Raw genomic sequence first — 23037 nt, 5'->3', positions numbered from 1 at the left:
CTGGGAAAATGGCACCTGAAGATGATGTAGGATAAAGACTTAGGACAGGGATCTCAGTGGATGACGCTTCAGATCTTGCCTTAGGGCAATGACACCCAGATCTTTTCTTTATGACTTTTGCATGCCCTGAGTCACTCTTCCTCTACCAGAGCCACAGGTGAGTGTCCAAGAGCAAGATCCTGTGCATTGGCCCTTTAAGAGAACACCTGAGTTTTCAGCAGACTCCCTCCTGTTCTAGGTGGATAAAGTTCCTGCTAATTTTCAGTACCTGATGCTATGCAGGCTTTTCTTCCCATTCCTGGTTCTCTTAGTTGGGGATCCTGTTGTGGGGCTGAGACTCTACATTCCTCATAGAGGACATTTGCATTTGGATATCCCACTGGCTTCTGAGCTGCTGCACGCAGGTGCAGGGCCAGCCTTCTCTATGTCTCTGGCTTATTCTTATCAGTTTCTACGTGGCTTTTTCTATAAATCCTTGGTTATAATACTCTTGTCAGCTGTCCTTCAGTTGGTCATAGAGGTTGATTGCTCTATAATTTAGCTCTAAATCCAGCTTGGTGCTGGGAGTAGAAAAATACAGCACTTTTGAAGAGCCCAAATTTTCCTGTCAACAAAGTAATTTAATGAACATACAATGAAAACCGCTTAGCAGGTCAATAGAAGATTCTTTGAGGTTAAAGACTTAAATGTTAGATTCGAAACCATAAAACTCCCAGAAGGGAACAAACGCAGTACAATCTTGGACATTTCTTGTGGCAATATTTTTTTCTGATATATTGCTTTGAGTAAGAGAAACAAAAGAAAAAATAAATGAGACTGCATCAAGCTTAAAAGTTTTTGCATAGCAAAGGAAACCAACAACAATGTTAAAAAAAAAGCCACTAGATGGGAGAACATATTCACCAGTGGTATATATGATAAGGAGTTAATTTCCAAAATTTATAAAGAACTTACACAACTCAACATCAAGAAAATAAACAATGAAATTAAAAAATGGACGAAGGACCAGAATAGACAATTTTTTAAAGAGGACATGCAGATGGCCAATAGATATATGAAAAGATGGTCAATGTCTCTAATCATTAGAAAATGCAAATTAAAAACACAATGACATATCACCTCACACCTGTCAGAAAGGCTATCGTCAATCAATCAACAAACAACAGGTGTTGTTAAGGGGAAAAGTAACCCTCATGCACTGTAGTTGGGAATGTAGATTGGTTCCGCCATTGTGGAAAGTAGTATGGAATTTTCACAAAAAAATTAAAAGTATAACTGCCTTATGACCCAGTGATTCCACTTCTAGGAATGTATGTGAAGAAACCTGAAACACTAATTTGAAAGAATATAAGCACCCCCAGGTTCACTGCAGTATTATTCACCATAGCCAAGATACAGAAGCAGCCCAGGTGTCCATCAGTAGATGCGTAGATAAAAAAGTTGTAGTATATTTACACACTGGGATACAACTCAGCCGTAAAAAAGAAGAGAATCTTAACCTTTGTGACAGCATGAATGGACCTGAAGAGTATTACACTAAGTGAAATAAACCAGTCAGAGAAAAACAAGTATCATATTAGTTCACTCATATGTGAATCTAATGAATAAAATGGAAACATTCTCATAGAGACAGAGAATGGACTGACAGCCAGCAGAGAGGGGAGGGGTGTTGCAAGGTTGGGTGAAAAAGGTAAAGGGATTATGCATAAAAAGTCCACAAAAAACAAACAAACAAAAAAAACCTTCATAGACATCTGTATGGTTATTACAAGAGAGAAAGAGTTGGAGGAGGTAGAAGAGGATATAGGGTGGATAAATGGTGATGGAAGGAGACTTGACTTGGAGAGGTGAACACACAATATACAGATAATGTACTATAGAATTGTACACGTGAAACCTATGTAGTGTTATCAACCAATGTCAGCCGAATACATTCAACTGAGAAAACCCAAAGAATAGAGTATTGTTTGAAAGAGCAACAATTTTTATAACATTGTTCAGTCTCAAATTCAGTTGATTTTGATAATAAGTGTTTACCTTGGGACTTGCAAGACAAACCTCCTCCCTAGGAATTTTTTCTTCTAGCTTTCAACACGTCTTTCTAAGAGGTTGCTATTTGCATGCCGTATTAAAGATATTTCAATTCATAGAACATTTGGGCTGCAGAGAGGGGCCAAAATTGTTTCCTCTTCCCAGAGATGAATGTAACTGAATGTTTCTTTCCTCATCTTCATTTCAAAATATCAGGAGGGGTTATACAGCTATTCTTACTTACTGATAAAAGGGGTGTTGGAGGGAAAAGCAATTAAGAATGTTAGGGAGCCTCAGACTAGAGAGCCTTACCCTGCTCCTTTCAAAGGCATGTGGGGGGATTGCACTGTAAGTGAGATCTGGCACACTTACCTCTCAATCCTACCACAGTCGCCACGCCCACTGGCCTTAGCTCTGGAGTGTTGTGTGAGCAGTAACTGTACTTTATTTTTATATTTTCACAAAGGATGAATTATAATGTGATAATTCTGAAAAAGAGAAAAGGAAGGTCCTTCTAAAATGTATGAATGGCAACATGGGCCAATTAATAGTGTAAATAATTTCTTGTGCCAGCTCTGCTGAACTTCCCAGACCATATTTTATTATATAAATGATTACTTGGATTATTCTTTTAAACAGAACTCTCTGCTCTTTGGGACTACTTGCTGGCAAGAGTTTATTTTAGAGCATGATTTATATTCTACATGAATCATTTTGTCTAGGGAATTTTAAAGGAATGGTTTTCTGTGTGCATGTTTCTAAAAATTTATTCATAAAGCCAGGCAACACAGTGGGAAGGCTTTGTCAACATTAATGAACCAGAGTCACGGCCAGCTTCATAGGAGTTTAGCCTCAAGAGTTAACCAGGGCTAGACCAAGATTTAAGAGGGCAGGCTTGTTGTACTGGCTTATCCTCCCTCTTCTTTGCCCCTAGGAGGAGGAAATTAAGAATATATTATTGGAGGATGGAGGTATTTATGAAATATTAATTAAGTGTTGGAAGTTGCCGATTCCCAAGTATCTTCTCTTTTAGAGCCATTTGCACTGAGCGCTCTTTTTGCCCACACTGATGTGGCAGGAGAGGCTTGTGTGATCTTCCTACTGGGGAGAGGCACCTGCTCTTATTAGAATGTCAAATGGAAACTTGGTGAATGAAGCCCAGGTAAACAGAGGACCAGAGGTTGTATGTTAAGCAAATTCTATTTTAGCAATGAAGGAGAAAAATTTATTTTCCTATATTTTCTCTTCAGTTTTTTTTCCTTGCCTCTTGATTTGAAGTGACTGTATAATTTGTTTTTCAAAGCAGACACTTCTGAAAATGAAATGGGATACCATTAATAATTAAGCTGTGAGTGTGGGTAAACCTGCATATATGGTTATTCTACCTATTCCTAGTGCCAGTTAAGCAGGCCTAGAGCCAGATTCACAAAAGGAGACCTTACCTCAAATACTCTCCATGGGTATTTTGGAGTCCAGAACCTTAAAATAGTAAATACAGTGGATTTGCCTAGCTTTGTCCTTCTTTAGAGATTATAATTGGATATCTTCTAACATGGTGGGTAGAAGGTTGAGGATTTGTGTGTCCGTGATTATGGCTAAATCTTTAGTGTATTATCCATCACTTAAAGATGATCTTTTCTGATTACTTTCTAGATGCTTAATTTCTGATGTGTCTGACATAATTATTATAAATTTAATGCCTATTGTTTCTGCCGCAAAGTTACACTTCTTCAATAGATTGTTCTCAATTTGGATTCATAATCTCTAAGCATCATTGAATGAATGCAGGGAATCCATGGATTTCTGAATACAAATATATATATTTGCAAATACAAATCCAGGATATATAGTCTCAATGATTCCCAAAGCTGTATACTGCCCAAAGGAAGTTAAAAGTAACTGAACTGAATGAGGCCTGTTAAAGCTGTATTTTTCACTAGACAGTTAATATATTACATTTACTTATTTCTCCTGCTTATGTTTTATACAGAGTTAAAAACAATGGATTTGTGGGAAAAATAAGAAAGACTGAGTTAAATTTTTCCTCATTATGAAGGCAACTGTAAGGAGAACTTAGTAAACAAATACAGATACAGACTTATAAATCGCACTGTACCATCATTTTAGAGGATAACGATGATAACATTTATAATAACTTCCAAAGTTTACATAATATTTAATATGTTAGAAGTACTTTTATTGGCACTTTATGTATACACACATATATATGTATACACATACTTTTTTTATTAAATATAGCACCTTGAAGTAAGTACGCTATTGTCTTCACTTTAGAGATAAGAAAATGAGGCATAGGAAATTAAATTAGATACAAAGAACAGACTGACAGCTGTCAGAAGGGAGAGGTTTAGGGGGCTGGAGGAAAAAGGTAAGTGGATTAAACAGTACAAATTTGGTAGTTAAAGAATAGCCACAGGGTTGTGGATTGTAGCATAGGGTATATAGTCAATAATATCACGGTAAATATGAATGGAGCCTGGTGGGCGTAGTATGGGGACCACTCTTTGAAATGCATGGTTTTCTGGAAGGCTTGCTGTACATCTGAAACTGACGCAGAATGGTATTAAATGTGCTGTTATTGAAAAATTAAAAAAAAAGACGACTACCCAATTTCACCCAGTTAGTACTTGAGAAGGCTTGGGATTGAAACCACAGTTTGACTTCAGAATCTAAACATTCAATCCTCACCCTTTTTTGAGAATAATTAATTTATTCATGGTTCAGAAGGTTCTCTTGTTTACAAATGAAATATATTCATGTCATGTAGAGATTTAGGATATCATCCCAATTTATCTTTATAAATTGGTGAGTGCGTATATGTATATGCTTGTGTGTTTTAAATAAGCAATTCAACTTTGCTACATTATATAGATTCTGAGGCTTTGAAGGTAAAATATTATTCTCCAAGAAAACAGAAGAAAATGCTCTCTTTTTGGCACTGCTTTATAACTATTTCTTAAAATGTACAACCTCATTATAGCACATAATATAACTTTATAACCTAACCTAATAAATAATATAGATTTATTAATCAATCTAATAGTAAAATTATATTTATGTTGTATTTTTAATCTCCAAAATTCTTCCACATAATTTAGAAACAAGGATTAAAAAGCTAGGTTCTAGACTAGAGTCAATAGAAATACAGTGGAAGAGACACTCTTATCAGTTTTCTTTATTGCCATGTTGTCTTTGTAGCTATTCATTGAGAGAACAAATTTCCACACCTTTTAAAGTCACCAAGCTTCAGGGTGGCATGTGCCATTGCTACCAACATAAAAGATGAGAATAAAAATTGTATAGGAAAAAAGTAAAAAAGAACCTACACATGTACTCTTTTAAAAATATCCAGGAGGAAGATAAACTGACCCCATATATCCAGAAGTACAGAATATTATACACTATATAAAACCTTAAGTATAAGGGAAAAAGTAAGATTATAGCTGAAGTTGTAGTTGAATTGTGGAAAATTCCAGTGTTCTCTTCTGTTTACCCACTTTGTGTGTGTTTTGAGTTCCAGCATGAAAGAGAAAATACAACAAAGTGATTTATCCTAGGTGAACTAAAACGCTTTTGAGGGTAGGAATGTTTTTACCTGTTTTTATCAATGGAATCCCTTTCACAAATCATCAATATGTACTAGATTAAGTGGAATTATATTAATTGGCTTTTAGCTGGAAATGTGTTGTTCTTTTAGGCCCTTCCAATTTCCCTCCAACTTTTATTGCAGATAGTGATAAAAATTAATTTGTATATTTATTTAAATGTAACTTGGATTCCCATTTTGGGATTGTCACTTATATTTAGTGTTATCTAGGTAATAAGTTATTATGGAAACTTGTATAACAACTCCAGTGCTAGAGGTATTAGCTATTAAGTCTCGACTATTTTGGTTGTATTGCAGACTGGCACATTTTTGTTGGGGATTTTTGTGTACCTCTGTGGGTAAAAATTCTTTGGAACACAGAAGGAAAAAACTCATTTATTTTTATTTGTTTTCTTTCCATTTGTTTTGGTTTTAACCATTTGTTTTGGTTTTAAATTTTTTTCACTTAAATATATAAAATGAATAAAATTACTGAGAAATTGTCTAAAATCCAAATCCCCTCATATAATACTACTTACGTATTTCCCATATGTTAATAAATATAATGTTCTAAAGCTATGACCTATAAGACACATGTGAGTGTTTCCCTCTTATAATTTCCCATTCATAGGATTAATTTGTATGTAAAAACAGATTTATTTTTGCTGATAGTTTATTCTGAAAGCTAGTTGGGGGTGGGAGTTGAGTTCATATGGTATTTTTCTCCCTTAAGGATACCATATGTATAGATAGATAGAACATTTTCATATACATAAATTCTTTTATACTGTAAGCTACATTTTCCATTGAATTTTAATCTTCTAAACTATGACTTTGCTTTAATTGAAATAGTGAGCCTTAGACCAAATATTTTTTTACATAATTTTAACCTCAGTTTTTCCCTTGGGAACTTATTTATAATAACAAGTGGTTCTGGCTGGAAGTACAGGATGAGAAATAGGAAGGAAGGAGAAGGATCAGGGACTACATTTATTTTAAGAAATGTTTTTGGTACTTTAGTGTTTTCTCTCTCACTGCCATTTTAATAAAGCTTGAAAGTAGAGGACATGCTAAGAAATATTGGCTGCTTACATATTTTTTTCTTTCCAAGAGAACAAAACCCTTACTTTAATATAACAATAAAGTAGAAGGTAACAGGTGCTGACTCTCTTTTTCAGCTGAGGAAACTTAGTAAAATGATTTAATTCACACATTTTGGGATGGTTCTCATGTCTTGATCCTATGCTCTTCCACTCCAAGATGTAGTTTTGCTGGCTGCATAGTGTCTGTAGCAGGCGACTTAATTTGCAGGGGTCAATGCCAAATGAAAATATGGGATCCCTTCTTCAAAAATTATTAAATATTTTAAGATACTGACAACAGATCATTGAACAAATCACAGGGCCTTTGTGAGAGCAGGGTCTCATGAGAGTGCACAGGTCACACACCTATGTTGCTGGCCCTGCATTTGCTGCCCAGTCCCATACCTTGGGCAGAGCCAACAGTAAGAGCTAGACACAATACATGCTCAGATCAAGCTTCAGGATGCAAGTACAGTCAGGTGTCGGTAGCAAGCTCCCAGGAAAGAATGTAGTGGCAAGAACCTGGCTAGATCAAAGTGGGGATGAGAGTAAAGACTTTGGTTTGATGGGTACCCAGGTGATGAGGGGTTTTTTGAGGCACATTAAATGCCTAGCTTAGAAAAGCACTCTATTTCTAGGTGCTGCTAATAGGAAGGATTGACTCTCGAAAACTTGTCTGCTTAAGTTAGAATTGGCTCAGGGTCAAGGTCAGGGCTAAGATCTCAGATTGGATTTGGTACTGGATTTGAATTGAACAGTATCGGGAGGTGAAGAGGGATGATGTAACTTGCAGACTGATTTAAAGCTATTTCTTACAATGGTGAATGTACATACATGATTTATTGTTCTAAATACCATTTGCAAAATCAAGACATCTTATCTGAAGTTAGAATATGGTTCAAACTCACTTCTGTGTTTGTTAAAACCAGAGACTTTTCAATCATGTGTTTCATCAGCAGCCACTACAAAAATTTGTATATACACTTCCAGTCATTCACTCATTCATTCAATGAATATTCACTGAATCATTTCTATGTATTATAGGCACTGTTCTGGGCACCAGAAAAATAACAGAAGCACAGGACATATTTTTGACCATAAGTAGTGTACATTCAAGTGGAGTACAGAATCCAGTGAATTCCATTGGGTTTTGAAATAATTGAATTTGAGTGTATATTCTTAAGCTCTTTTTTTGTACTTGAAGCAAAGTAAAAAAGAACTTTGAGAAACAAGTTGTTATATATATATATTTTTTCTGTAAAGAGTAGAGACATTTTATGTGTTATAGAATTCTAGGGAAAAAAATAGTTTCCTCATAGGGCAAGAATTTTTTTTCTCCACTTTATAGAAGGATTAAAATGACCACAAACATAGAAGTAGCATGAATGACACTACATTTATGAGAAATGTATACATGCCATGAAAGTAGCGGTGATTGTGTGATTCTTCTTTCAGTGGGGATGGTATTTTGTACAGTAATAGTTAACCTTTGCCATAATGTATTTTTTATGGTTTGTATGCCGTAACCGCTAGGACATATTCTGTGTACTGTACTTTTTATGACTTTGTTACAGCCAGTCATTAAAAAGTCAAAAGTGATAGTATAACCATGTCTTTTCAAGGAAAAAAGAAAAACCTATTTTTGGAAACACTATTGAGTGTTAAAAACAAATCTTGAAATCCTTGTGAGTTCAAAAACTACAGTATCTACAACCTTATATTTTGATACACCGTAAAATCTTTGATTTCTCCTGTTAGAACACTAAACATTCCAAAGAGACTTCAAAATCTCTCCTTTGGAACAGAGTAGGCTATAACCAAAAAAATTAGCAATAAGCATCCCTGTTCTCACATGCTCTGTGCGTGTCCATTTCCTATCCCCAACTGTATCACCGCCTTTACTTGGCGAGACTGTTCACCATTCAGTAACATCTTTGTCTCTTCCTGTTTTTTGCTTTCAAATTATATATCATTTAATTTTCAAAAAATACGGTACACATATACAAGAATGTTCCCTACATTTTACCTGTGAGATATACTGCTATATTCAAACAAATTCTGTGGTTATTTTTTGCTTTTAAAGTCTATTCACTAGAAATGCATCGAAGGTTTCCTATGTGCAAGAAACTTGCTGGGGGGCCAGCAGGGTTTGGCAGTGAGTGTGGGCACGTGGGGTTTATATAAATGAATAAGACATGCCTCCTTCTTCTAACTTGGATGGAAACCTTGTGCCTTTGTTCATCTTGCTCCCACATATTGCAGTGCCAGTCTCCTGCTCTCTAACCACGGGAGTCTCTACATCCTTCATTATTTCCTCCATGAAGCCCTTTCCAGAATGTCATAATCGAAGTTCATCATCTCATTTACCCTTAAGAGGTCACTGTATATCTGTATAGCATTAACCGTTTTGCTTTTCGTTATCGTTGCCTTCATGTCTGATTATACCCGTTATAGTTAAGCTGTGGCTATTCAATTTATTTTTTTTTATTTTGTTGTATTTTTTCCATTACCATTTAGTCCTCTTACACTCCCTTCCCCCGAAATCACCGTACTTTTGTCTATGTCCATCAGTCCTTTTTCCCTTAAGCAGGGACAGGGGGGAGGCGGGGGGGGGAGGGATTGAGCAAAAAAGGCTATTCAACTTAAATTAGTTAAAATGAAATCATATGAAAAATGCAGTTTTTTTGCCTGCCCTGGACACATTTCAGTTGCTCAGTACCCACACGCAGCTCATGGTTTCCACGTTGGACGGTACAGATTTGGGCTAGTTCCACCCTCAAAGAAAGTTCCGTTGGAAAGCAGTGCGATAAAAAACGGGCAACGGAGAGGAGATCGACTGAAGGCTAGAAGGGCGGGCTGGGTGGAGCGGGTGAAGGGGAAAAAATTGGGACACTGCAATAAACAATAAAAAACAGAAGATATGTCTAAACAGTTGTAAGCTTCTTGAAGGCAAGGGCTCCAAAAATTGTCCCTCATTGAAAGATGGAGCCACTGATCTTTACCGTACAAATTTGTTGTGAAGTTTATGGAAATAGGCATTGAAGCATCGAGCATTTGTTTGACATGCTCAATACCTGTCCTCTCAATAGTGAGTTAAGAATTTACCACTGTCCTTCCTTGTGAACCTGTCTGTGTCCTTAGCACCTCATTTAGCCAAATAACTTGAGATTCCCTACTTGAGTCGTTTTTTTTCATGAATGAGAGTTTTGTGTGATGTCTTTGTTTGTCTATAGACCTTTTCTCTCTTGCGTGTTTCTTTGATGGCTATAGTTACAAACTGAGACAAAGAAAAGAACACTTTAATGGGGCTTTAAGACAAGGTAGCCTATGCAATTTTCCTTGAGAGTAGCTTAAAATAACATAAATATTTCAAAATTAAAAGGGATTGTAGAATATTATATGCCACTTTGTATGCCAAGAACAGCAACATTGTTTATTTGACTGAGCTGGACTGAAGATCTGTAGTGCATAGTGACAACATTCATCATTCTGAAAACTGTTAGCACATGGGGTTGTGTTTGCCTGAACACTGTAGTGACTTCAGAGAAGGAATAAATAAAATTCCTTTGCCTGATGTTAATTAGTCCCCTGCCAGCGCTCACACTCACACTCACACACGTGCATACACTGTCTGACCTTATTTCCAGAGTTTTGTTCATTTGAACATCTTTCCTTGATTTTTAATACTTCTTTAACCAATGGATTTGCCTTGATTCACATAGGTTTTTGGATTTAGGGACACAAGCTTTTTGAATCCCATGTTTTGACTTCTACTTAGTTAATCTCTTAACCAAACAAAGCCTTTGATACCTCATCTGTGTAATGGGAGTAAAAACATTTACCTTTGTATGATTATTTTCTTTTGAAGTTTTAAGTGATAAAGAGATGTTTAAAAGAAATCCTGATATGCTTTCTTAATACATATTAATATTCCCGTTTTTACCTTTTTATTAGATATGTTGCTAGAATCTAATCTCCTAATATGCTGTATAATGAGAGGTGAAGGACATAGAATTTGAGTCAGACCTGGGTTCAAATCTTGGGTCTGCCACTTATCAGCTATGTTCCCTGGGGTATTACTTAACCCATTAAAATGATATCCTAATTTATAAGGTGGTAATAATGATTTCTAATTTGTGCGGTTGTTGTGAGGATAATGTAAAATGTATATAAACTGCTCTGTATTAGCCCAGTGTCTACCATGTATTAATAACCTATTATTAAAATACTCTATTCGAATTACAATCTGTGGTCTAACTTCTGTTCAGCTTCTCCCAAGATGTCTTCCATTAGATTATGTTTCTGGAGGGTTAGGAGCCAGATTTGACTTCTTTTTTTAAATGATTTTATTTATTTATTTTTAGAGAGGGGAAGGGAAGGAGAAAGAGAGGGAGAGAAACATTAATGTGTGTTTGCCTCTCTCATACCCCCCACTGGGGACCTGGCCTGCAACCCAGGCATGTACCCTGGACTGGGAATCGAACCAACAACGTTTAGGTTTGCAGGCTGGCACTCAATACACTGGCCACACCAGCAAGGGTAGATTTGACTCCTTTTTGAACTTTGTAGAACCACCTAGAATAGTGCCAATAACATTATGTCAATGTTTGTTCAACTTCTGGCCAGTAGTAAGTGCCAGAGAATTTTGGCCTGCACAGCTCTCAGCCACTACCCTCAGGATGGCCAATAGGAGCAACAGGTTGGGGGAAATTATTACTTGTAATGGAAGCTGAATCAAATTAATGGTTTCCAAGTATAATGCCACAACAATTGTATTATATGGCTAGAACTCTATGAAAGATTATGTATTTGGCTCACATTTGTATAATATACATTAATTTATTCTGTAGCTAGGCCATGTCTTCTGCATTACTTTAAAAAATATGTGTGTGGCTTATCATGAGTACTATGCAATAGAGCCCACTATGCAGATGTTCCTGACATGTACTATTTGCTAATGACTTCATCATGACTAGTTATAAAGAAAAATGTAAAGAAAAAAAGCAGAAAGAAAGGGAATTGAATATAAGTAAAAAGGAAAAGAAGGAGAATAATCACATGGAATAGATGGTGCATTTGACCATGACTGTCTTGGCTTTGCTTTTCTGACTCTCATCTGTGGATCTATTGAGTATCATTATTCATGTTATAGTTTTCGTTCTTTTAAAATATTATCTTTGTAAAATCATTATAACTGTGATGTACTTAAAACATACTTTATTAATGTTATTAAAGTACTTAGATGCAGGAAGGGTAATTTAAAAACATACACTTGCCAACCAGGAAAAATAATTTTAGAAATAGAAATTTTAATATCTACAAAATAAAAATGAAGCACACTGAAAAATTGTCAATGCATTTCAAAATCTTACATTTTTCTTTTTATGCAGAAAAATGTTTTGTACAGTCTATCTTTATGTCACTATCTCCAGGAGGTAGATCTTACTTTATTCCTTATAGAACTTAGAACGTTGAATGGCTTATCTTAAAATGTCAAATAATATGAAACAATCAGAATGGGATTTTAGGGTTTTAGGTTCTCCTGCTGGGTATATTATTTTGAGCTTTTTATGTGATCTTGTTTATGGAGAAATTAAAAAGCAAACAGTTTTATTGTTTGATTGCTTTGTATTAATTGTTTTCATACTATAAGAGATGCAAGCTTCAGTCCCTGTTATTATGTTTGATTAACATTTTTCTATAAACCATCAAGACCTCTTTTTTTTTGTCTTAGTTAAATCAAATATGATTTCTGTACCTTTTCATTTGTGTTTGAAATAAAGCAAAAGTACCCTTCATTATAGTGTTTATTGAAGTGAATTCTTGTATATGGTTGTATGAATGCCTTAATAGATTTGAAATAAAGGCTGTCAAAATCAGAAATACTTGGAAAGATTTTATGTGGTTTTTCTTTCCATGCATTTGTGGCATTTTGGGGGTGAGGGGGGAGAGCTAAATTTTTGGTTTAGTCAAATAGTAAAGGATTTATTAAAAAAATATAAAATGTCTCAATTGCTCTTTTTAAAAATTTTTATTGTTACAAATGTCCACATTCTGCCCCATCCCCCACCTTTGCCTACCTTCCCCTTGCCTCTTGCTCCCCTCTGTCCATCATTGCATTGTTATCTGTGTCTATAGGTTTTGCATGTATATAATTTGACTAATCCCTTCACTTTCTTTTATCCAGTCCCCCCTTCCCCCTCCCCTCTGACAGCTGTCAGTCTGTTCATGTATCTATGCCCCTGTTTCTATTTTGTTCAGTTTATTTCGTTCATTGGATTCCACATATAAGTGAGATCAATTGCTCTGAAGTAAAATATATGAGAAATACTTTTTGGATAACTACTATGTAAAGTTAGCAAGAAAAAGATGTTATTTTCTTTTACTGTGTCCCCAGATTTCAATCTTTTTTTCATCTTTCTGTTTTTATTTTTTTCTTAATTGAATTTCAGCGGGTTGCTGAAGTATCAAACTAATTTAGATACCCACCCTCCTGGCTGCATCAATCTTAATAGAACCCACAACTGGAACATTCACTTACCCGAATATCTCTCAGAACATCTTCATGAATCTTTCCCTGGAGGATTTTCAAAACCAGATGAAGTTCCCTGGAACACATCGGTGAAGATTTGTATGGAAGAGCCCAGGTTCCAAGCTAATTTTCCACAGGTCAGATAATTTTATGTGTTTGATGGTCTCTGCAAAATTGATATTCCCATAGTAATTAATCAACGTTGCTTTAAATACATGTTTTTGAAGGTAATGAAGCCTTCAAATAATTATTCTTACAGAATAGAACATTTTAGGATGTTTCAATAGCAAGTTACTACCTATTGTTCCATTATAGGCAGCTGGGAGTTCAAGGGGAAAAAACCTATGACATTACAGAGTATAACTGACCATATAATCTCTACATACTATGGCACTGTTTTTACCACAAGAAAGGTAACAAAGATATTCTCTCTATCCACTGAGAAAAATAGGTTGGATAACAAAAACAATAATGAAAGAGCTAATAATATTTATCATAGTATAGTATAATTATGGTACAATATTATGCATAATATTATAAAAATAAATTGTAAAATTAATTTATTCACTGCTTAATACGATTTGCTAGGCAATGTGCTAATATGCAATGTATGCATATTTTTTAATAGTCACAATAACTCCTTGAAACAACCTATCATCCTCAATTTTCTGATGAGGAAACTGTTGCTTGAATACATAAAATACCTTGAGCAAACTTTACAAAACTAATATGTGGTAGAAGTAGAGTGCAAAACTAGGTGTTTGAGTAAAATGTTTGGTCTTGGAAAACTTCCCCAAAGTACCCAGTGAGTAGTGTGATAAGAGCCATAGTCTTTCCTTGTGGCTGAGGAAGCTGCCCATGTGGAATTACATCCTGTCATCCTTGTACCAAGTGGAAATAGGGGAAATAGTGATGTAGAGTGTCTCTTTTAAGAAGGAAGAGCAAATTAGAAAGTGTAAAAGCAGTCAAATACAAGGTAATAAAGGACACTCGACTTCAGGTGGTAAGTGCATAATATTCAGATGTTGTGTTATAAGGCAGCGCACCTGAAATTTATATAATGTTATAGGCCAATGATGCCCCAACAAATTTAATTTGAAAAAGAAGACGAGGAAAGAGGAGTTGAAATGTAGAGCGATTTGTTGATGACTTTGGAATGAATGTGACATTCTTGTGTTTATTATTATTAATAACCCTCTAGATTTCTATGAAGCTTTACAATTTTCCAAACTTTTCTCCTATATGTTGGGCAGGGCAGGTATTGTGACTCCCATTTTACTTATGTGTGACCTGATGCTCAAAGGTTAAGGGACTTTCCCAAAGTTGCAAGAGTGCTGTCACATTGTAGAGCTTATCCTGTGATTCTTACATACAGTGTCAAACTAAATGTCAGGAAGAGGCATAATTTGTCTGCAGGGTAGGAGGAAGGTCTGCAATAGCTATGTAAGTAAGGTTTTAAAAAGTGACCATTAAAATAAGCCTGGGTTGGAGGCTTCCAAGGGCTGAGGGAGATGCAGCGTGCATTTGTAACAGAAAGGTTGGCCACACAGGCGTCCGCACTCCCAGAGTGTACAGTTACCCTGGGATCAGGACTGTCTCTCCAGCACACATGCAAAATTGTCATCCATTCCAAGTTCTAAATATTATTTTCTTATGTATTTATATTAGAGTTTTTATGTGAAAGTAAGTCGTGAGCAACATGCATAGTCTATACCATATTTAAAAATATGCACGTGCACATATTCTACATTTTGCACATGTACTTCATGCATTAAAATATCTAGGGTTTTTTAACAAACATTGGACTGGTACATGGTTTCTAAAATCATTTTCAGATTTATTTGAGCTTTTAATCTCCCTTTCATCTCTCTTTAGAGAAAAGTATTATGTAAATGCATTATATATGTGTTGTATGCACAAAAGGATGTATGAAATGGTGTATATGTGATTAACTGCTAATGGTAGCTATACCCTGGGCAGTGGTTTGTGAATAGGGTCTTGACATTACTATACCTTTTATACTGTACTGTTATTTGAATAAGTTGCAGGGTAAGTCTGTGATTTTTCTTTACATTTTATTATTTAGAATACAGATTATAAATTTTTACTGTAATGTGCCAAGTAAACGATTGGACAGTATATAAAGGGTCCTACAATACAAGTATTTCTTAAAGTGCATTTTAAAAATTCTCTGTTAGACTTGGCTTTGGATTTCTGGACCTTTGTGCCTGTATTGTGCTGAAAGGCTTTACAGGTGCATCCGGAGTAATAAGCCAGTCACCATCATCTCAGTCATAAGTCATCCCTCAGATGTCATGGAAATTCGAATGGTCAAAGAAAATTTTAAAGCAAGACCTGGCCAGGTAAGTCATTGTTCAGCAACTTTTAAAATACCCCTTAGTCTTACATAACTTTTGAAAATTAGCAAATTAGTGCTGTCTTTGGAATACTGGAACTTATTTCTTGGTCATTTAACAATTGTTTGTTGCTTTTTAGTACATTATTCTACATTGTCCCAGTGTATCTGCATTAGAAAACCATCCATTTACCCTCACAATGGTAAGAAACATGTTCTTTAGATGTTTTTAGAATGAAATACCTATGTTCCTTTGTTGTGTGTGTATTCCACCTCATTCTAATAGTCGTTCAAGGCTGTCACAATATCCTTAATGTTTAAGCAAGCCATCTTTTTTACAAAGAAATATAATTATCTGTACAGAAAACTCGTAACTGTTATTCATTATATTCTACCATTTTAAGATTCAAAAGTAGTATATTTACAATTTATTAAATCTTGTTGATTCCAAATGCAGAACGTTTCCTTGATATTTGCATTTTTCCTTTTATGGGCTATGTACCAAAATATAAAATGTGCATGATTTTCTTTAAAGAGATTGAATTTTAGGAAAAAGAGGGTACTCTGAGTTAAGGTGGAAGCATAAGAAAATCAAGGCAGCATTTAGATAAGAAGTCCAGAATAAGTGGCATCCATGCTGTATATGGAGGAGGAAAAAGAAAATAAAGTCAGAAAAAATAAGGAATAAATAATGGAGGGGGTTACCTAGCTAAAAATGAAATCACCAAACAGTTTTGCACATTGTTAACATTATTTTATGCATTGTAAAAATGGCAGAGCCTTTATAAAGACGCAAACAATTTACAAGTAAACAAAATAAAAAGGAACTGTTTCTAATTTTCCCCCTTTTCAATTTTTTTCTTCTAGAGTTTGACTTATATTCTTCTAGACATTATCCTACATAATTTGGCATACATAGGTGTTTGGCACATTTGCTGAACCATTTGTTTTATAATTTTCTTTTTTACTCAACAATATATTTTGGGCAATTTTTCACATTACTATATTTTTATATGCCTTTTTTTAATGACTGCATAATATTTTACAATTTATTTAATACTACCCATTGATCATGAGGATTAAGATTTTATTCAGTTTTGAACAAAGTTAGCTGAGAACAGGGACCACATGTTTAAATGTGTGCTTAACATATGCAAATTACCTTGAAGAAATTATGGGGTGGGAGGCAGATAAATAACTGGTTTGACGTCAGTGCTGAGGTGTAAGATTGATTGAGGTTTACTAGAACTGGAACTGCTATCAAATTTGACATGCCCCTTGAGAACATGTACTTGTAAAGAGACCTAGGCCAGAAAAATTTATATTTAAAAGATAAAAGAAATAAAAAAAGAGTGTCACATGGTTAGAGAAAAAATAGAAGTTATTTTGAATAATTTCAGTTATTTAAAGGAAAAATATTTTTGCTTCATTGCCCCAAATTTAGCATTCTGTTTGTATGTAGTAAATTTATTTATTAATGGTTAAGAAAACAATATGGTCATTACCAGAAAGAAGGGATACCGGGGGTAATAAAGGGTAAAGGGGGCCAAAAATATGGTGATAGAAGATTTGACTGTGGGTGGTGGGCACATAATGCAGTGCACAGGTGATGTGTCAGAGAAATGTATGCTTGAAACCTATATAATTTTACTAACCAATGTCATGCAGTAAATTTAATTAAAAAATATAATTTGGCATCTAGTGAAATAACTAACAACATTCTATTATATCAGGAAAGATCTAAGTTCAGAAGTGAGCTGGGTGAAGGCAAAGAAATTGGATGCTTGGAATTCCATATTCATGTTTTTCATTTTTTCTGACCATCTGTGTACCATGTACTGTTGTATAGGCCTAGGAAAGAGTTTGTAGCCTTCCAAGATAATATGAGAGTCAACTCATTAATCCTATGCCCTGCAGGAGTTTCTGTTTTTATAAGATGGAAAAGAGGCACATCTTTCTTCTGTCTAGAAATAAATTTGAGTAGGGAAAACATTTTTAAGCTAAATTTTACATTGTGCCGTTTTGTTAGTTTACCATTGCTGACCTTAAACAAACAGCCAGATGTTTGTCCAGCAAATTGGGTTCACTGGGGAACAACAAAGAACTGCAATTTGGGACATGTAGTCTAATGGTGAACTTCTTGCAAGTCCAAAGAACAAAGGAGAGAAACTTTCTTTTACAGAGGAAAAGGGGAGTTCCGAAGAGTTGTTGTAAAGAGAGTCCATTGGAGGAGACTGAGTGTTTGAAGTGTAGTGGCTTTTCACTAGCTGAGCTGTAAAAGTCTTTTTTTGGATGAGTAGTTGCAGGGCAAATAGAACATCTTTACTTCTTCATGCTTGGGCATGTAAGTAGAAAAATGTCTTCCTGTTGGAAATGGAGAATACGTCTCTTCCTGATGGGGTAATTCACTGAGTGGTGAGTGAGAGCTGCCCCTAAAGACCCTTACAGTTCAAATTTAAATGAGGTTTCTGTTTATTAATCACACTAACTTTTCCTGCCAGTCCCTTCATTCTTCATTTTGTCCAATTAGTTCTACTTGGCACTTACATGTAAAATGCATGCTTGTTAAACATTTTCCCTTAAGGGTTCCTATGTTGTTTTTTTAAAAAAAATTTTATTGTTTATTCCATTACAGTTGTCCCAATTTTTTTACCTTTTGCACCCCTCCACCCAGCCCACCCCTCTTTCACACAGTTAATTCCCTCTCTATTATTCATGTCCATGAATAATTCATACATGGTCTATGATCCCTTCCGCCTCCTTTCGCCATTTCCCTCCTCCCTTCTCCCTTCCTACAGCTATCAGTCTTTTCTTTCTATGTTTCCATATCTCTGGTTCTATCTTTCTCATTAGTTTATTTTGTTCATTAGATTCCAATTATAAGTGAGGTCATGTGGTATTTGTCTTTTGCTGAGTGGCTTATTTCACTCAGCATAGTAGTCTTCTAGTTCCATCCATGCTGTCGTGCAAAAGGTAGGAATTCCTTCTTTCTTTCTTTCTGCTGCGTAACGCTCCTTTGCGTAAATGGACAACAGTTTGTTTAATCTACTCATCTACTGATGGGCACTTGGGCTGTTTCCAACACTTGAACACTTGGCTATTATAAATGACACTGCTATGAATATAAAGCTGCATAAGTTCTTTTGAATTGGTGTTTCAGGATTCTTAAGATATCATTACAGCAGTGGAATCACTGAGTCATAAGACAGTTCCATTTTTAGTTTTCTGAGGAAATTCCATACCGTTTTCCACAGTGGCTGCACCAGTCTGCATTCCCACCAGCAGTATAAGCAGGTTCCCTTTTCTCCACGTCCTCGCCAGCACTTGTTTGTTGATTTATTAGTGATGGCCATTTTGGTAGGTGTGAGGTGATATCTCATTGTGGTTTTAATTTGCATGTCTCTGATGATTAGTGATGCTGAGCATTTTTTCATAATGTCTATGGGCTATTTGTATGTCCTCCTTGGAGAAGTGTCTATTTGGGTCCTTTGCCCATTTTTTAATTTGGTTGTTTTCTTCCTGGTGTTGAGTCATATGAGTTCTTTATATATTTTGGAAATTAAACCCTTGTCCAATGTATCATTGGCAAATATGTTCTTCATACAGTCTGTTCTCTTTTCATCTTGATGATGGTTTCTTTAGCCATGCAGAAACTTTTTAATTAGATGTAGTCCCATTTGTTTATTTTTTCCCTTATTTCCCTTGTCCAAATATTGGCAAAAATATTGATGTGTGGGATGCCTGAAAATTTGCTGCCGCTGTTTCCCTCTAGGACTTTTATGGTATCATGACTTATATTTAAGTCCTTTATCCATTTTGAGTTTATTCTGGTATATGGTGTAAGTTGGTGGTCTAATTTCATTTTTTTGCATGTACCAGTCCAGTTCTCCCAACACGATTTATTGAAGAGACTGTCTATACTCCACTGTATGCTCATGTCCGCTTTATCAAATATTAATTTACCATAAAGACATGAGTTTATTTCTGGGCTCTTCATTCTTTTCCATTGATCTATGTGTCTTGTTTTATGCCAGTACCAGATTGTCTTTATTACGGTGGCCTTGTAGTATAGTTTAATATAGGTATTGTGATCCCTCCAACTTTGTTGTTCTTTCTCGGGATTGCTGAGGCTATTCTTATTTGGTTACATATAAATTTTTGGAGTATTTGTTCTAGATCTGTGAAATATGTCATTGGTATTTTAATAGGGATTACATTGAATCTATAGATTGCTTTGGGTAATATGGATATTTTAATGATGTTAATTCTTCCAATCCATGAACATGGTATATGCTTCTACTTATTTTGTATCATCCTCAATTTCTTTCCTCAGTGTCCTAAAGTTTTCCAAGTACAAATCTTTTATATCCATAGTTAAATTTATTTCTAAGTACTTTGTTTTTCTTGTTGCTACAGTAAATGGAATTTTTTTGTTAGTTTCTCTTTCTGATAATTCATTGTTGGTGTACAAGAATGTCATTGGTTTCTGAATATTGACTTTGTATCCCACTACTTTGCCTATTTTACTTATTAGGTGGAGCAGTTTTTTGGTGGAGACAATAGTGTTTCCTTTTTTTTCCCCTTTGTGGAAATAATATGAAACATTTATTATTTATTTTATATATCAGACTAGAGCAAAGCTAAGTATTCCAACTCTACTGCAGCATTATAAAAGTCATCCCTTCACCACAGTGTAAGATCTAAGTGCATCTGTACTGCTGCCCTACCATACTTCCAGTTCCTACCCAGGTCCTACTGCAATACTGGTCGTCCCCGTAGTTTTATCGAAATAAATCATTTTTAAAAAAATAAAGCATTTAAAAAGAAAAAGCAAAATGTCTCAGCAGCCATATATCAACTCAAACTATTTAAATGTTATATTTCCCTTCCACTAATAAACCTTTATTTCACTCAAACTGAGCAATAAATCTTCCATATGAGGTATTTGCCCAATTAATTCAAAGGAAAACACCAAAATGATTAGTAAAGAAAACTGTAGGGTTTAACATACTCTTTTAATTTGTTTTTAAATATTTTTAAGACTTAAAATATTTAAACTTTATAATTCCTAGTAGGAAAACATTATCTGAAAGAATATCATAATGGCAAACCACTGTAAAATGTTATAGCTGCATTTGGGGCAGAGAAGTAGGGATTCTCTTCAATGAAAGCACCCCAGCTTTCATCATGAGAAGGTCAAAGGTACACTGGTTTGTATTACTGTGACATCCATTTTGTGACCCAAGTTGCTTTTCCTTCAGCAAGGGCTTTATCTGTCAGAAGGGCATTATGCTTGACCTCCAAGTTTGGCTGACAATTTACTGATTAGATTCATAACTTTTGGGTTGCTTTAATATTTTGACATATTTGCTGGGCTCTGGGCCACATCCTGGAAGGCCACCATGACTCCTGGACCCCCGGGTCCTGCAGGCTGCAAGAACCTCTGGATCGCTGAGAATTTCATTAGCCTAGGCATTCCTGCCATTCCAGACATTCCACCAGGAAAATTACCAGGCATTCCCCCCAAGAAAGCCACCTGGAAAAGAGCCATACTTGAGATCCTGATTATGGCCGGCTTCTTCCTCCCTCTGGGATCTCTTATGTCCTTCCTGGGCCCTTAACACTTTCCATTCTTTGATCTCTTACTTTTCATGTTTTCGCTCATACTTTCTCTGATGTTCTGCAATTTTCAGGACACTTATTTGAACTTCTTTCAGCATTGCACTAGCATTTCATCATAATCCAATTTACATGCAAGAGCAAGATCATGGGCTGCTTCTACCCAATGGCCCAGAAGTCTTTGTCCTTTCTCTCGTTATTTATGAGGCTGAGCTGAATCAGGATTTATTTCAATAGCTCTGTCACAGCCTCGGATGATGGCATTTGGCTTACATAATTTGATGGAGACACTGTCTCCCTTGGCATACAGAATGGCCAAGCAAGGATTCGACTTGATGGTATCTGTGAACAAGTCAATGGCTTTCTGCAGTTCACCATCATTTAGGACATCAGTGGCTGTCACTATTTTTATCATTTGCCTGATCTGTCATCTCCTCAGTTATCTCTACATTTTCATTTCCCATATCTTGAGGGTCATCAGTGTCTATTTCAGTCATACTCATTGTGAATTTCTAGATCACTTTCCGCACTTGATGGTTCGTCTGTCTTTATGTCTTCCTCCACCTTTTTATTATCTGTTTTTTCTTCCTTGTTTTCTTCTGATTTGGTTTAATGAGTAGCAAGTGGTATTTTACCTCCCATGCTCTCCATCCACTCCCTCAGGAAGTGCATTTCCTGGGATCCTGCCTACACATTTTCACAAAGACCCAAAACTTGCTCACTTTGTGGGGATCCATGGCCAGGAAGTGGTGGAAAGTGGCATACATGGCTAAATTTGCTAACTCAGTGAGACTGTGTGGAAGGGGCTATAAGATTTTCTATGTATACTATCACGTCTTCTGTGAATAATGACAGTTTTACTTCCTCCCTTCCAATTTGGATGCTTTATATTTCTTTTTCTTGTCTATCGCTGTGGGTAGGGCTTCCAGTACCATGTTGAATAAGAATGGTTCCCTTAAAGGTTCCTTTTAAATAAAAACAATTAATTGTCCGTGAGTAATTCCCACTAAAAAGTGTGTACATACCCTATCTTTGTCAAAGGTACTAATCCCTACTAATTAAGTGCCTGAGAAGTTCCTTCATAAACTTTGAAAATATTAGATTGTTTAATTCTTACTGTGTATTCCTGTGAGACATGTATTATTATCTCTATATTATGTAGAGAATACTGTGACTATGAGATATTAAATAAAGTCACACTGCTAGTCAGTGACACAGGTGACACACTGACACAGATCTGCCTGGCTGAAAAGGGCGTTGTTAGCTATCCTCCACTGCCTCTCTCTTGCTTCACCGCTTATCCATGTTCAGAGCATTCATATTTCTAAAACTCCTATTGGTTTTGGACATACTTGTTGGAATCAAACAACAAAAAAGAATTACCATTTTGGAGAGAACTTTACGGATACTATAAAAAAAGGTAGTTTCAAGAGGAATATGCAACTTGAAAGTTTTGGATTACACTACTAAGTTCTTCAGATACTGTGCAGAGTTAAAAGTCAAATAAATTTCCCTGCTAGAAAAAGTCTAATACGTATTTCCATGTACTGTGACAGGGCAAGGAGATATCAAGTCTATAAAATATGCAATAATCACAGATTTAGTAGTTTGAACTTTAGCTAATTTTTTTTAAAAATGGAGATTAGGCTTTGAAAACTAAAAATGTGAAAAACATGTACAAAAAATAAGGAACAGCAGCACTATGGTAATTTTCACAATTTCAGTCAAGGTAAAGCTATGTCATGAGTACTGATTTAATTAGATACCCAAACAATGCAGTTTAATTACTTAAGGTGCTTCAGCATTTTTA

At 35.5% G+C, this 23037-nt stretch overlaps 1 protein-coding gene and 1 pseudogene across 1 annotated transcript in view; one reads left to right on the top strand and one right to left on the bottom strand.

The window, feature by feature from the left end:
• Positions 1 to 23037, top strand: part of NOX4 (NADPH oxidase 4) — a 187914-nt gene that overhangs the window by 77678 nt on the left and 87199 nt on the right. The window contains exons 9-11 of the mRNA XM_054576412.1: positions 13173 to 13389; positions 15451 to 15615; positions 15749 to 15811. Of these exons, the coding sequence (XP_054432387.1) occupies positions 13173 to 13389; positions 15451 to 15615; positions 15749 to 15811 (445 nt within the window). The remainder of the gene's footprint in view (positions 1 to 13172; positions 13390 to 15450; positions 15616 to 15748; positions 15812 to 23037) is intronic.
• Positions 20896 to 21964, bottom strand: LOC129072827 (hsc70-interacting protein-like; annotated as a pseudogene).

Source organism: Pteronotus mesoamericanus, unplaced genomic scaffold (assembly GCF_021234165.1).
Source record: "Pteronotus mesoamericanus isolate MK-2021 breed Mesoamerican mustached bat unplaced genomic scaffold, CSHL_Meso_final contig_33, whole genome shotgun sequence".
In the NCBI taxonomy this organism is placed as follows: Eukaryota; Metazoa; Chordata; class Mammalia; order Chiroptera; family Mormoopidae; genus Pteronotus; species Pteronotus mesoamericanus.
This window is presented reverse-complemented; position numbering and strand designations above follow the sequence as displayed.